The sequence below is a fragment of the Vulpes vulpes genome, chromosome 15, assembly GCF_048418805.1.
Source record: "Vulpes vulpes isolate BD-2025 chromosome 15, VulVul3, whole genome shotgun sequence".
NCBI lineage: Eukaryota > Metazoa > Chordata > Mammalia > Carnivora > Canidae > Vulpes > Vulpes vulpes.
Window position 1 is genome coordinate 65,160,940 of NC_132794.1, and position 16,219 is coordinate 65,177,158.

General features: G+C 39.5%; 1 protein-coding gene across 2 annotated transcripts in view; it reads right to left on the minus strand.

The window, feature by feature from the left end:
- RORA (RAR related orphan receptor A) overlaps positions 1-16,219 on the minus strand; it is a 706,525-nt gene that overhangs the window by 27,690 nt on the left and 662,616 nt on the right. For both annotated transcript variants that reach the window (XM_026001846.2, XM_072738708.1), the window contains one exon: positions 10,570-10,655. In XM_026001846.2, the coding sequence (XP_025857631.1) occupies positions 10,570-10,655 (86 nt within the window). The remainder of the gene's footprint in view (positions 1-10,569; positions 10,656-16,219) is intronic.

Sequence of the window (16,219 nt, forward strand, 5' to 3'; positions counted from 1 at the left end):
CATCCTTATGTCTGTACACACATTCTTCAGTCACTTGGACAGAATGGTTTTGTCTTCATTCTAGAATAGGACATATTCCAGCCCACTGCCCAATTCCTGGCCCACATCTCCTCCAGTGTTTGCTTGCTCAGTCAAGGGACCACCTTCATCCAAGTTACTCAAGGCAGAATGACAGGCTTCATTTCATCCCTGCCTCCTCCCCTCCCACACCCATGCAGTTACCACATTAGGCTGTTCTTGCCATCTTCCTATTTCTCAAATCCTTCCACTGTTCTCCATCTTTACTGCAATTTTCTCATGTTTATGTACCCACCACTGCCCAAACCGGTTATTTTTTAAAAGATTTTACTTATTTGTTCATGAGACACACACACACACACACACACACACACACACACAGAGAGAGAGAGAGAGAGAGAGAGAGAGAGGCAGAGACACAGGCAGAGGGAGAAGCAGGCTCCCCGAGAGGAGCCTAATACAGGACTCGATCTGAGGACCGCAGGACCACAGCCTCAGCTGAAGGCAGACACCCAACCACTGAGCACCCAGGTGTCCCAGCCCAAATTGGTTATTATATAGCCTCCCAATTGGTTTCCCTGCTTACATTCAAACTCCCTCCAATTCCTTTTCAAATAGTTACCAGAGAACTTTCCTCAAACATCAACCTGATGGGGTCACTTCCCTGCTTCTAAGTCCTCAATGGATCCCTGCTGATGACCAGGCCATGACCACCTGTCCAGACAACTCTCTCCGACATTCTTCTCAAAGTCATACTCTGGCCAAGCCTGAATTCCTGGTTCACAGTTTCTTCAGGGGCAACTCCCCCAGCTGCCTCCACTTCTAGAAGCTCTCCCTTTCTCTTCAGGATTCATGGAGATAATTACCTTCTCTGACTTTGCTCCTCCCAAGGCTAGTGGAGGGGCTCCCTCCATGTGCACCCTTATAGCCAGGTCTCCCCTCACTGATTGCTTTGTTTCTGTTCCCAGGAGCTAATCCAGTACTTAGAGAAGTCAACAAATACTTGCTGAATGAACGACCAGAGGGAAAAATGATGGTGCTGATTAAAAACTGTGGTGACAATCATATGCTGCACACCTGCTCAATACCAGGCACCATGTAGGACACTTGGTAAACATTATTGATCTGTAATTCACATCAACCTTGCAAAGTAGTTATTTCTATATGATTTACAATGAGAAGATTCAAGTGCAGAGAGGTTAAGTCATGTGTTTGAAGTCACACAGCAGGTAAGGGTAAGAGCCAGGATTTGAATTGCTGAACACTGAGTGCATCTTATTCCAAATGCTACAGACTTCTTAATATAGTACCCAAAAAAGCATCAAGACAAACATGTAGGGCAGATCAAACATAACAAAACAAGACAAACAACAAAACCAAACAAGCCCCAAACACCCATTTTTCAGTTCTGTAGTCCAAGTTCCATATAATGGTTTAGACACAGGAGAGAGAGGTGACATTTCATAGGATATTGAATACCATGTTTATATATGGGTAGGAAAACATTTTCATTTGCTGGATCTACTTAATAAAAAGCTCTGAAATATACATGGCATTTCCTACTGGAGTTATTAATAGTTTTGCCCAAAATTGTGGGTTGGCTGGATGAAGTACTATGGGTGTGGCTGGGAAGGTGTTTAGAGGGTCTTGCTCTGAGGGGGGCTCCCCTCCAGTTTGGGGCTCCTTCTCAGTAAGGCATAGGCTGAAATGCTGATCTGATGTTTGGTCTTTTGACAATTTTCACTTAATGAATTGATTCCTACAGTTCATTAACATACCCACTTCCACTTCTGTATACACATATGTCTTAATTAGCTGTTCATTGGCTGTTTAATTACAAGAAAACAGCTGACAGCTGCCTTGCTGAATTCTAATGGCAGACGCTTTGGAACGGCTACACATTTGCTTTTGACAACCAAGATTTATTCATAACTCTATGATTTATTATGAATGTTCCTATGCTTGCCTGAATTATTGTATTTTCCAATACAACTAAAAAATTGGAATTTGGGGGGACTGTTGAAGTAGATATATGTCTCCCTCTCACAGCAGAGAATCCCTTCTGTAAAAGATGAACTGTTACAATTTTATTCCTCTGGGGAATTTTCTGTTGAGAATATTCAGAAGTATGATGGGGGAAAGGAAGAAGTATCTTTGGATAAACACGGGCAGAGTGAAGTATTTAAAGTTAAGAAAGAAAATAACTGTCGATTTAATTTTACTGAGGGGTAAGGAGAGGACATGAATAGACTAAAATCAGAGACAGAAAGAGGTAGAGGAAATGATAGAATTAAAATGTGTATGTGTGTGTGGGGGGGGGGGGGCAGGAACAATAGTCCTCAAGGAAGGGAATTTGTTCTTTAGGAAAGAATAGGCAACCTCCTTTGCAAAAGTTTGCTGGTACAGCTCTACACCCCTACATCTGGCAGCAATAAATCATGGAATCATAGATCTCCTGAACTACTTTCCCCTTCAATAATGACTGGCCTCCCTGTAGAATTGTATGTGCAAATGATCTCTGATTAAAGCTGACCTCATGTGTCATATTTGGTAAGTGTAGATGTCTGCTTTGCCGTACTGTGATCTGCTACACTCAGACTCAATCCAAATGAACACATTCAACAGCAGTGATCGCCAGGCAAGCATGAGGAACCCTGCCTTGAGCCAGACACTATATATTGACGACAAGGCCATAAGCCATAAGCCCAGCATTGTCTATGAACTGAGGAAGGACAGCAGTTACTGAGACATAATTAAGACCAAAACAAAAAATACAGAAAAAGAAAAAAAAAAACCAAATCATCTTGATGCACATTGGGGTTTCACACATCCTACTACTACATATACATTTCATCACAGGATTGGAGGAGTGAGCTTAATGAAATTTTTTTCTTATCACCTGGTATATAACAGAACTGAAACTCTGATGCTACAGGATGCAGTAACAGCCAAGTCTAATTTTCATTTTAAATGGTTAGCTCTAATACTGGGGCCAAGTGTTATAAGACATTAAAATAAAAAGGTTGGAAAAAAATAAAATAAAAATGTTGGACATGAATATATCAATGCTGAAAAGTGGACAAAATTGGTTCAAAGCTAGTTACATTTCATGACTGAAATAAAAATATTAGAATTCTCTAAAAAACAACTTGAGCCTAAATGGAATATTTATAGACATTTCTTTTTAGCCTAATACATATAAAGCTCCAGAAATTGCTTTAACTCTTTTAAGAAAAAAGGGTGGAAGAACCAATTTTGCATTTTGGATATCTTTTTTTTTTTTTTAAGATTTTATTTATTTATTCATGAGAGACACAGAGAGGGAGAGACACAGGCAGAGGTAGAAGCAGGCTCCCTGCAGGGAGCCCGATGTGGGACTCAATCCGGGTCTCCAGGATCATGCCCTGGGCTGAAGGTGGTGCTAAACCGCTGAGCCACCCGGGCTGCCCAACATTCTGGATTATCTTTGAGAAGGGTTTTCATTGTTAATCTCAGCATATTGGTTTTTTTTGTTTTTTATTAATAGTATATTATTAGTTTCAGGGGTAGAATTTAAAGATTCATCATTTGCATATAACAGTGCTCATTGCATCAAGTGCCCTCCTTAATGCCCATCACCCATTTAGCCCATCCCCCCACCCACCTCCCCTCTAGCAACCCTCAATTTGTTCCCTAGAGTTAAGAGTCTTGTATAATGTTAACACAAAGAAACTACTCCAAATTCTCCCTTCACTGGGTGGAAAAGGAAACTTTGCATAAGACATCATCTTAAATGTATTAATTGATGAATAATTATTTGACAAACAAATGCTACTCTGTTCTTACCCAATCAAGAGCAAAAGGTCTTAGTCAGAAATCAATCCTATCAATCTTAATACTTGATTGTACACTATTATTTAAAAAGTTATAACTGAAATTGTAGATCCCAAAAGTGTAAAGGATACAGATAATAAAGTGTTTTTATTGTGAGATAAATTTTTCATCATCATCCCTTGAGCAGCCACTGTATCTAAGGGTGAAGTTAGGAATGGAACTAGAACGGTAAATAAGACCATTTCTCAAAGGATATCTCAATCAATGTCATTTTTCTACAAACACTTCAGTATTTACACTCACTTTGAAGACTGAACCTCAACCCTAACATCCACAGCCTCTTGTTTATTTCTGGCCTTCGCTCTGCTTCCCCATTCCATGGCCTGGCCCCTCCTCCTAGACAGGCCTGCCTCAGCTTACCCCACACCTCCTCCTACTGCTCACCTAGGGCTGGAACTAAATTCTGTTCCTAGAGCGAAGAAACATCTTTAATGACAGACCTAAGCCCCTGCAGGCCTAGACTTTATGTTTTTATGAAATACAATATTCAAGGCATGACCAAAACTGATATACTTACTGTTCCCTCATTATTTAAAAAAAAAACAAGTGGGTGTGCCTGGATGGCATAGTTGGTCAAGCCTCTGACTCTTGGCTCAGGTTGTGGGATCAAAACCCCTCCCCATTCTCCAGGGCTCTGTGTTCAGCATGGAGTCTGCTTGTGACTCTTTCCTTCTCTCTCTGCCCCTCCCCGCATGCTCACATGTGCACCTGCAGGCGGGTGCACATTCTCTCTCACAAATAAAAAAAAAAAAAAAAAAATAAATAAATCTTTAAAAAAAAAGAGAGAGAGAGAGAACAAGTAAAGTACCTTCATAATAAAAACCTTGGTAAAATAGAGCCTTTAAAAATTTGGGAATGGCATACCTTTCCTTATTTTCCACTATCCACAGAAAATGACCCTTTGCTCCAGTCAGACTGGGTTATATGTTGTCCCCAAAAGACAACCAAGACTTCTCCTTCTCTAGGTTCCTGCTGCCTCGTGGTTATGTACTGCTTGTGTCACACCACAGATTATAGCCTTACTCTGGGATTTAGTTCTTTTTAAATGTATATTTTAAATAGACTTCATTGAGGCATAAATTAAATACAAAAACACACCATTGTGGGCAGCCCGGGTGGCTCAGTGGTTTAGTGCTGCCTTCAGCCCAGGGCGTGATCCTGGAGACCCGGGATCGAGTCCCACATCAGGCTCCCTGCATGGAGCCTGTTTCTCCCTCTGCCTGTGTCTCTGCCTCTCTCTCTCTCTCTTTCTCTGTGTGTCTCTCATAAATAAATAAGTAAAATCTTAAAAAAACAAAAAAAAACAAAAACCCCCACACCATTGTGAAGAGTCCACCTTGATGAATTTTGACAATGTCTAACCTGTGGAACTACCACCACGATTAAGATAGGACATTGCCACAAGCTACAAAAGTGTCCTTCCTTCAGCCGTCATTCCTTACTTGGGTTCCAGGTTACCACATTTGCTTCCTGCCATTATAGATTTTTTTTTTCTTATTTTTGCCATTATAGATTTAAAGTTTTTGTTTCTTCTAGAATGACATATAAATGCAGCTATACAGTAATTATTCTTTTGTTTCTGGCTTCTTTCATTTACAATAATGTTGTTTTGTGTATATATAGTACATTCTGTCTTATTGCTAGGCAGGCATTCCAACTTATGGATCTTATTCATTCATCCACCACACACTTTTAACCATTTTTCAGGTGATGGGCATCTGGGTTGTTTCCAGCTTGTGGCCATTATGAATAAAAGTGCTACAAATATTCATATAAAAATCTTTACATGACAAGTGCTTTTGTTTCGTTTGGGTAAATACCTAGGTCATTAGGTCATATGTTAGGTTGATGCTTATCATATTGCCACCTTTTTTCAAAAGGGCCGTACCAATGGCCCCCCCAATGATGTATAAGACTGGAAAATTCCCCAGTTTCTCTGCATCTTCATCATGTTTGTTACTGGAAGTGTTCTTGTTTTGTTCTATTTTAATTTTAGCCTTTCAGATGAGTATGTCATGGTATATATTTTAAAAGATTTTCTTTCTTTATTTATGAGAGACACTGAGAGAGAGGCAGAGACACAGGCAGAGGGAGGAGCAGGCTCCCTGCAGGGAACCCCATGCAGGACTCCATCCCAGGACCTGGGGATCACGACCTGAGCCGAAGGCAGGCCCTCAACCAACGAGCCACCCAGGTGCCTTGTCATGGTATTTCGCTGTGATTTTATTTACATTTCCCTAATGATTAAAGATGCTGCGAATATATCCACGTGTTTCCTGGTTCCTTGTCCAGCTTTTATGAAGAGATTGTTCAAGTTATTGCTCATTTTAATTTTTATCTTGGTCTTTTTATTTTATTTTTTTTTAAAGATTTTATTTATTTATTCATGATAGTCACACAGAGAGAGACAGAGAGGCAGAGACATAGGCAGAGGGAGAAGCAGGCTCCATGCACCGGAAGCCCCACGTGGGACTCGATCCCGGGTCTCCAGGATGGCGCCCCGGGCCAAAGGCAGGCGCCAAACCACTGCGCCACCCAGGGATCCCGGTCTTTTTATTTTAAAATGTATCTGCATTTTTTTTCTTTTATTTCTTCCAGGATATGGCTTGCCTCTTCATTTTACTAACGATATGTACACGTTTTTAATTTTGATTAAGTCCAGTTTGTTATTTTTTATTTTGTTTAAATATTTTATTTATTTATTCATGAGAGACAGAGAGAGGCAGAGACATAGGGAGAGGGAGAAGTAGGCTTCCTGTGGGGAGCCCGATGCAGGACTCCGGGATCACACCCTGAACCAAAGGCGGACACTCAACTGCTGAGCCACCCAGGTGTCCTGTAGTTTGTTATTTTTTAAAATAAGGTAAGAACTTCGGTGTGTGGTCTGAGAAATATTGGTATGTCTATTGTTACACAAATATATGATTTCTTCCAGAAATATAGAGTTATGTTTTACGCTTAGGATACGCTTTAAACTAATATTTGCTTTCAGTGAGAGGTATAAATGTGAAGTTAATTTTTTTTCATATGAATGCCTAGTTGTTCCAGCAATATTATTTGAAACGACCATCTTTTCTTCATTGAATTCAATTGGCATCTTCGTCAAAATCCAATTGACCTTATATGCATGGATCTCTTTTTGAACCCGCCCAACCCTCCCTTTCAAAATTTTTTCCAGTTTATTAAATCTAGGATTTAGTTCTTGCATTGCTCTTTTGCAGACCTCATCTCTACAACTAGACCGTAAGCCACCTGAGATAAGGATCAGGTCTTCTTTGTCTTTGGATCTCTTAGTACTTATATAGTGCCTGTCCCCAAAGGGGTGCTCATATTTTTGTTTTTAGTAGCAGAGTGTACATAATAAATAGCAAATGATCACAAAAAATCAAGACTGGACCCATACATGTTCTGGAAATGATATCTGACTAGAGCATCATGACTCAGGCATACGGAATTTGGCTAGAAATGATTGTAACAACAGCCAACACTCACTGAGTGATTGTTAAATGCCTGGCACTTTTCTCAGGGCGTTACCTAAATGCATGTGATAACGCCAGGAAGTAACTACAATTTCTATCCTCATTTTACAGATGGTGAAACAGAGGTACAGAGAGGTTGGGCAGGTGGTTGAGCTGGTAAGGCAGAACTAGGATTCAAATCCAGGCAGTCTGGTTCCAAAGTCAGAGCATAAGCATGCTGCAGTACTGTCTCTCTACAGGTAGCAAAGGAGACTTGGTGAGGGTGGGCTGGGAATATCCAGGAACTAGAGAAAAGAGTTACCAAACTTGCATCATTTTTGCTATTTATGTGCAATGCTTACCTAAACAAATATGTGGTAAAATAATCATTTCAGCAATGAAATACGTCCTTTTGTTTCTTATGGTTTCAGGTGGCTGACTTTAAAATGCAATTTAAAATACCTTCACAAAATGATTAGCTCAGAAAATGACTGAGTCACTTTCTTTCCATCAGATATCTATTTATATATGTAATTAGAAATTTTCCGTATGTCTAGTGATCCTATCACAGAGATAAATTATTTATAATTTATGATGCTATAACCACCCTCACCTGGTTAGAGCATGATAAATCATTAACATCAACGGCAAAAACAGAAATCTCTTGACTTCACCACAGCCAGAAGTGAAACTATTAATTATAGCAGAGGGAAACTGTAATTGCAGAGCAAATACTATATGCATCAAATATAAACACATACCATTGTATAGGTCCCAGGCTGGGCCTAGGCCCAATATGTTAATAAAATTAAGTTTTAATTGTTTGTTTTGTGATTTCCATTGTGTAAAGTCAATAGGACAGAAGAACAGAACCACAGATAGCCAAAATACACTTTGGCATCGAGGCTATACAAGATCTGGGAGGGAATCTAGAAAAATGACAACGATAAAATAATAGCTGCCCTTTATTTTCTCATTGCTTTAATTTTCGTCATAAATAAACAGTGGGGGTAAAAGAAAACACACATTGTTTCTGCCTATGTAAACCCAGTGGTTCTCAGACAATTCAGATTTTATTGAACAGCATGTTGTTCATGAATCTTCTGAACTGTTGTGTATTTCACGGGAAGTAGCCCTCACCTCCACCCCGGTCCTGCCTCAGATGCTGTTCTGAGATGCTCACTTTAGTTGGCACGTAAAACCACGCATGGTATTACTAAAAGACTCAGAGAGTGGCCAATTTCTCAGGCAGAATGAAAGCACACATAGTTAATGCCCAGGACACTGTCCACTTAAGAAAATAACTAGGTGAGGGGTGACTATACGGCTCAGTCAGTTAAGCGTCTGCCTTCAGCTCAGGTCATGATCCCAGGGTCCAAGGATGGAGCCCCGAGTTGGGTTCCCTGCTCAGCACTGAGTCTGCTTCTCCTTCTGCCCCTGATCTCTGCTCATGCTTTCTCTCTCTCTCTCAAATAAATAAGATCTTTTAAAAAAGGAAGAAAATAAGTAGGTGATATACATGTACAGAGTCAAGTTTGCTTGGAACTTCTGGTAGGAGGGCACTGCTGCCTGTATATCCTTCACCAAGAAAGGCTGTGTCATCTTGAACTGGGACGAGAACGTTTGAACACAGAGCGGGTGAGGGTCAAGTGTGACAGGTGCCCAGCCACTTCAGCTGAATTAACTCTGAAAGTCAATGGGATGACAGGTGTCACAGGCAGATCACGCTCCCTTAAATCCTGGGATGGCATTAGCCAGGCAGTTGATTTCATTTTGTTTACTTTTATTTACTTAATTGATTAATTTTGAGGGAGGGCAAACTGAGGGAAGTAAGAGGACATAATTTTTTTTTCTTGGTAATCTAGAACCTGAGGACTCGAGGGTTGTTCTAAAGATGAAGAATTCAAAATCCCCTTTGAGCAGAAAGCCCCTATTCCTAAAAGGCAGGTGATTACCAAGAAAAAAGTGTGTTTGGTGGTATGCAGAAAGCTCAGGCGTCACCAAGATGGGATCAATATGAAGCATCTGTACATGTACAAAGCAGCACATGTTACAATGATTAACAGTCAAACAAAGACTTAAGGAAATTACAAGGCAAATTTCCCTGAAGTCTCTCAGTAGTTATTTGTGTCTGAAGGTGATTTTGTATTTTATGTCATTATATTTTCTAATTTCACTGAAGGAAAGCTAACCACATTCGTGGATTTTATTTTTTTGCCTCGGCCTCAAAAATGCCTCAGGGCTGATTCAGGCCTGGTTCCGTGGCAATCAACGGTCTCAGAGGCTGTCTGCATGTTTAAATAGCTTCTCGCCTGTTTATTTTGCACTGTTTTATCCTGTAAGCTGTCTCAAGGCCCTTCCAATATAAGCAGGAGGATTTAAATCTTAATAAATTGAAATCTGAATAACAGAGGCAATCTGGGTTTGGAGGCCTAGAATGATTAGGATAAACATCTCTATTCCCATTCCCACGTTATCCATGTGCGTGTACATATTACCCTCGATCAGGATCAGTAATAATCAAAATAGTAACAACAGCCAGAGGAATGATGATATTTAGATTTAAATAGCACTTTACAGTTTATAAGCACTTTTACTTACAGGTTTTAATTCTATCCTGAGAATAGTTCTAAGGGGTAGGAAGAAAAGGTGTCACACCCACTTTAGATCACACCCACTTTAGTGTCTTTCAGATCAAGACACTGAGTCACTAAAAGATTAAGACAAGCCTACAACAAGAGGGACACGTGGTGGCACTGGAACCAGAACCCAGTTCTTTCCAACGGCTTTGCCAGAATTTAGCCAGATGTATCAACATACGTGTGCCAACAATAAGGACTTTCAATCACATCCCGATTAAACTACTGGAAATACCTTCTTACAAAGCTTCGAACAGGGACACCACAGAAATCCAGAGTCACTTCTCTTTTAAAAAAGATAACCAAAGGGATTTTTCATCAGTTCAATCAATTCTAGGATTGGAAGTGACAACTCAGGAATGCTCAAATACTTTTCTCTAGCCTCCTGTTATTTTGATGGAAGACATGAAAATACATATGACTTTCTTAATTGAAATTTAACACCAAAATGTTTATTCTGTTCTATCATTTGTCATCACTCAAAATGCTGAGAAGTTGAATCTTTAGACATAGTAGAAGTAACATCACAAAGATACGTTCTAACATTAACAGAAACAACAACAACAATTAAAAAGGCTTACCTTGCAGCCTTCACATGTAATGACACCATAATGGATTCCTGATGATTTGTCTCCACAGATCTTGCAAGGAATAATTTCAATTTGAGCTGCAACAGAAGCACGCAACCAGTTAATTACATTTTCTTTTAAACACCTTATAAAAGCGTTCCCTGATCAGCATTTGTATAGTGAAAACTAATAACCTGCTAAACATTATACTGCATTAACTATTCATTGCTGAACTGTGAGGGTCCCCCTAGAGCCCTGGACTAAATTATGGCTGCTCGTTATATAATAGCTTTCGGGTTATTAAAATGGGTCATTTGAGAAGGTGTTTAAGAACCCACAAGAAGACTGGAATCAGCATTTCAAAGCCTTCAAGAACTGGAGAGCTCGCAGTTTAGGCCTCAGAGCAAAGCAGATACTAAAATGTTTCCTCCGATCTCATTTTCCATCATTATTTTTAAAAGGTCATAAATCTGTCTTGGCTGAGCATTGTAGCTCCACTGGTAGGGAAAAAAAACATACTCCAGAAAGTCAAGACTACTTAGGAAAATGATTCAATTCAAAATATTAATAAGTTACATAGGATGGCAAGTTAAGAATGCCTTAATCTTTTTTAATTAATGTAGTTTCCATGTGTTAAAAAATTAGTCCATTTGTGTATGATCAAAACCTTTCAACCATAAAGTTAATATCCTATCTGAATTTAATAATGGTGAATCCTAATGAATAGTATATGTAGCTTCTGAGTTCTTGATGTTGGAAACTGATTGCCTTGTACACCATGCATATGCTTCTATTCCACTGATTTCCATGAAGATGCCTCATATAGAAGACCACCCAATGACTAATAAATATTATACCCATGTTCTCAAATATGACAAAGCACATTTCTCAGCAAACACAATATACCTTGAGTATGGTTGGTTGGAAAGAACATAATTAAGGATTTAAAAAATAACCTAAGGAGTAATTCGGTGAAACAGAGTTCTTGGCCCACTTATTAAATAGAATTTATATATGAAATAAAGACCAATACTGAGCTGTATATACAGGATAGCAATGTTCACCAGTTTATACGGAATGTTCCATTATGCTAAGTTTTATTTTCCATGGTTTTCACAATGGATATCATGTCAGATTGCTAAATCACACACACAAACACAATTGTAAGAGCAAAAATATACTTCATTTTCATATGGCCCCTCCCTAGGCCACATGCTTTATACAAAGCAATGACTTATTCAAGGAATATGTTGCACAATATAAGTAAGACACACATACACACAGCCTGCTCTTTCTTCCAGCGTAATCCCATATCCTGGAATAATTTCCACCACCACTTACTTTGGATTTGATATGACACTTGCATTCAATACTCAGAAATAGCATATAATAAATTACTGGATTTGACCTCATTATAAACCATGTGTACCTGCTAACTTCCTTTCAAGAGGACTAGTACAAGTACTGTAGTGACTTTTTGGGAGTGCAAACTATTCTAGAGGAAGAGTCCTTTACACATCAATCACTTTTTCTTTTAAGATTTATTTATTTATTTTAGAGAGTGGCAGGGGGAGAGGGAGAGAGAGAGTGTGTGTGTGTGAGTAAGTGCAGTGGGGAAGGGGAGAGAAAGCAAGAGACTTAAGCAGACTACCCTGAGCACCAAGCCTGATGCGGAGCTTGACCTCATGACCCTGGGAACATGACCTGAGTGGAAACCAAGAGTCAGATGCTTAATCAACTATGCCACCCAGGCACCCCTCATGTCAATCACTTTTAGTGTTGACATACTGAGCTTCATTGTCCAGAGTTAGAGACTGTTCAAAATCTTACATCCAATATATTTTCTGTAATGGATAAATTTTCCAATACCTCAGTAATGGTGTCTTTGTATACTGTCTATTCTGAGTTATGCAGCTTAATGTGTTATAAGGTCACATTTAACAAAGACGATAATTTCTAAGTCTGCCTCACCTTAGTGGCTTGATTCCTTCAAGGAAATTCTTTATGAAATCCAAACTCTAATCACGCTTCGTATTTATGGCCCCTCCAATATTTTTAATATAGTCAAGGCCAAGTTTTGTGTCACATGTTGTCTGCAGCTTGAGAGAGAGTTACAGCCAACATTTTTGAGACACAAAACCCAAGTGGCGGTACAGACATTCTGAAAGGTGATATCAACTGAGAGTGATGGCCTGGATTTTCCCACAGGAATTAACTAGTCTGTAATGAGAACCAGCCTCTCCCACCCCAACCCCTAAGGAATAGAATAATTAGGCAACACAAAGTACCTGGGCCATCTATTAAACAAAATTTATATGTGAAATAAAAAGACCGACACCGAGCAGCTTCTGCTTATGTCTTACCTCAAGCCGTAATCACAGAAATCAGACACAAACTTCACTAAATCCTTGTAGTTCAACTCGGCATCAAAACGACCTGAGGTAATTAAAGCAACCTCAGTGCTGAACCTGGGACTTTCAAGAGTTACCTTCCTTCCAGCTTAACAATGGAGAGATCAAGTACATCTGTTTAGTTTTTTATACGGTATGAAGGCCCTGGGCAGACCATATCGGGAACGCTGAATAAAACTATCCAGATCAAATGGAGAGTAATGTATTGCTGTTCATTCTGCCTGTGTTCATAGTGGATTATGCATGAGAAGTGAAATGATGATATTTAAGGCAGGACCAAAATGTTTGCCAATGGCTCCTTGTAATCCTGCAAGTGATATGGAGGTCTGGCATGGAGGAGTCTCGTCATGATGGGGGTGGCCCTGGGATCCTGGCCTGGCATTCTGACCCTTGGAATGACTCATGGCCCGGCTGCAGGGGCAGGGGGTGGGGGTGGAGGGGAAGGCAGGAGAGTCACTGTAGCACAGACCTAGAGTTTAGTGCCAACTACCGCATAGGACTGTTGGCCTGAGTCAGGCTCCCAAACTCAGCCTTGCATCAGCTTCCAGGGGCTTCAGATCTGGAGGGCACTCAAGCTGAGACATATTTCACATGATTTATGGAGGCCAAGTTGCTTAGTATGAATGGACTCACTGTAGATTGATCTGTATTTTCAAATAGGGGCCATTTGCCTAGATCTTTGACCCTCACTGTGTTTGTGCTTAGTTCCAGTGGACAGTGTTGGCTAAAGACTGGGAATTAGAAAAGCTTCACCAGGAATCTCATGGTACGGTGATAGGAGGGTTCTCCAAAGCAAAGTTCAAGTATTCTGATTGGTCAGATCAAACTATTCTACTAGCCTACCCTCTGGGTTGGCTCTCTTATCTCCAAAGACAATTTCAGTTGCAAGTGCTCTTTAGGAAATGATTAAAACCCACCTGCTCTGAAAAGCAAACTCTCTGAATGTGATCTGATCACATGTGTTGATATTTCCAGAAAGCAAACATTTGCAGACTGGACCAGGGCACTTACTCAACCTTCCATTTAATCCAACAATGCATTAAAGCCACTTCCCTCCACCTTTTAGTCAATTTACAGAATTCAAATGTATCAATGAGGAAAAAAAGGCCTTGCAATATTTTTTTTCAAAAGGAAAGCAGTTTAGTTCCTTAAATTTGAGTTTTCAGACCAAGAAGAGAGAAGAGGACAAAAATCCCTTTGCCCTTTGCTTTCTATCCCTCGGGCTTTTTCATTTTCTAACAGGCAGTGTTGTGTCTTTTCAAAATAATCTTCTTTTAACACAAATTATGAGTCTTGGCCCATATATATACTGCACACATTAACTCAGCCAGAATTTCAAAGGATGAGTTCTGTCAGACATCACTACTGTCACAAGTATATTGATTAAATTAGTCCACATACATATTCATCGCAGCAAAGAGGTTTATTGTGTAGCAGAATATCTGAAGCAAGACGCACACATATAATCATGAATTGGCTTAACAATGCACAATCTTGCTATGAAAAATTCTAATTTGCCCACATTTTCAGCTCTATTGCCTAAATAATTTGCTCTCTCATGCACCCTAAGTAATTCAAGCACGCTCTCCACACCTGCAGAGGCAAATTTCTGCAGTTTCAAGGAGCCGACAACAAGTGGCAGCGGGGAGTCAGGAAATCCTGGAATGCAAGTGTGCTAATTAGCCAAGTGGTCCTTGGGAGGGGCTGTCATTTAGCATTGTACTTCTATAAAAGGTTGGGTTTTTACTTCTAATTATAAAAGGGACAAGAAAATGGACAATGGCATTCTTAACACCTCATTTATTCCTTAGGACTTTTGGGGAGATATCTTGGTCCAGAGAAAAATACCCATTCTCCCAGAGAATTAAAAAATACAATTGTACAAGAGTTGTACCCATTTTATGCATGAAAGGTGATATCATGATAATCTAATGGATTTATCATAACCAATAATATGCAACACGTATTTGGGTCTATAATGTGTTAGGCATTATATCCATTCCTCTGACACCCAGTGAGGTACGTGGTACCATCATTACCATCATCTGCATTTTTCAGAAGACGAAATGGAAGCTTAGAGAGGCTATACAACTTCCCCAAAGTCAGAGAGCTAGGATGAGGTAAGGCTGGGATTTGGACACATTGTCTTTTTGTTTAGTTCAATAGCTCTTTTTCCCTTTTCCCACCTTACTTCACACAGCTGAGCTAAATTGCTCCAATAACAACATCAAGAACACCAGGAACAGACTGCTATTGGTATGCCACCATTAACCAAGGATGCACAGGACACAACACAAATAATTTGTTTAAACTTGCAGAACTACAGAACTGATGTCAAGATATCTTTCTGGGAGTTACCTTATTAGTACTTTATAACTGCAAGCAATCATCGACCTTCTAGACCATTCTTCTCCATTTTATAAAATTCCAAGTACAGTTTCTGATCTTAGGATGACTGACACCAACATGTAACAATTCTTAAGGCCTGGGCAAGTTACTTAACCTCTCTGAGGCTCCATTTCATATTTGAAGATTCAGTGATACGTGTATAAATGTAGCACATAAATGATTGTTTTATATATGTATTCTCTGTATATATATATGCACATCACAAAGTTCTTAGAAATATTTGGCACTCAATAAATAGTAGTTATTATTATTGTTATTGTTGATAAGAAATCCTGCCTTATAGCGGAATGAAATTCTTTTCTCCAGACTTTAAGCTCTTTCCAAAGTGGGGATAGAGAAAAGCTGCTTATCCTCCAAATAATATGACAGGCAGTTCATACCAGCTACCACTGCAATCCTTTACAACATTGGCACTTAACTGCTACACCCCAGCAGTATATTGCGATCAGCTGTGGTATATGTCCCAAGGAATTTGTTACTAATAATAGTAAAAAAAATATAAAATTTGTATTGGTTCGTATAAAAAATAAACTAATAGGGACCTACAGTTACCCCAATAATATCTTTCATCCTAGCTCACTTGCATAACCATATACTTTCTTGAATTGGACCAAACAGGGCAGGGTTACTGTTAGCTTGCCAGGAAATGGCCAAACCTTGGGTACACCCATGAGAGTATGTGACACAGATGAATGTTATGCAATTTGTGTGTCTTGCAAAAACTGTCGAGAACTACTGCTTTAAACAAACAAACAAACAAAAAAACCCAAAACCCTGAAACAACTATTTTTTACACCAATCTGTTGACAGTCTTTCTTCTGGAGGGCTGAGAATATGGAAGA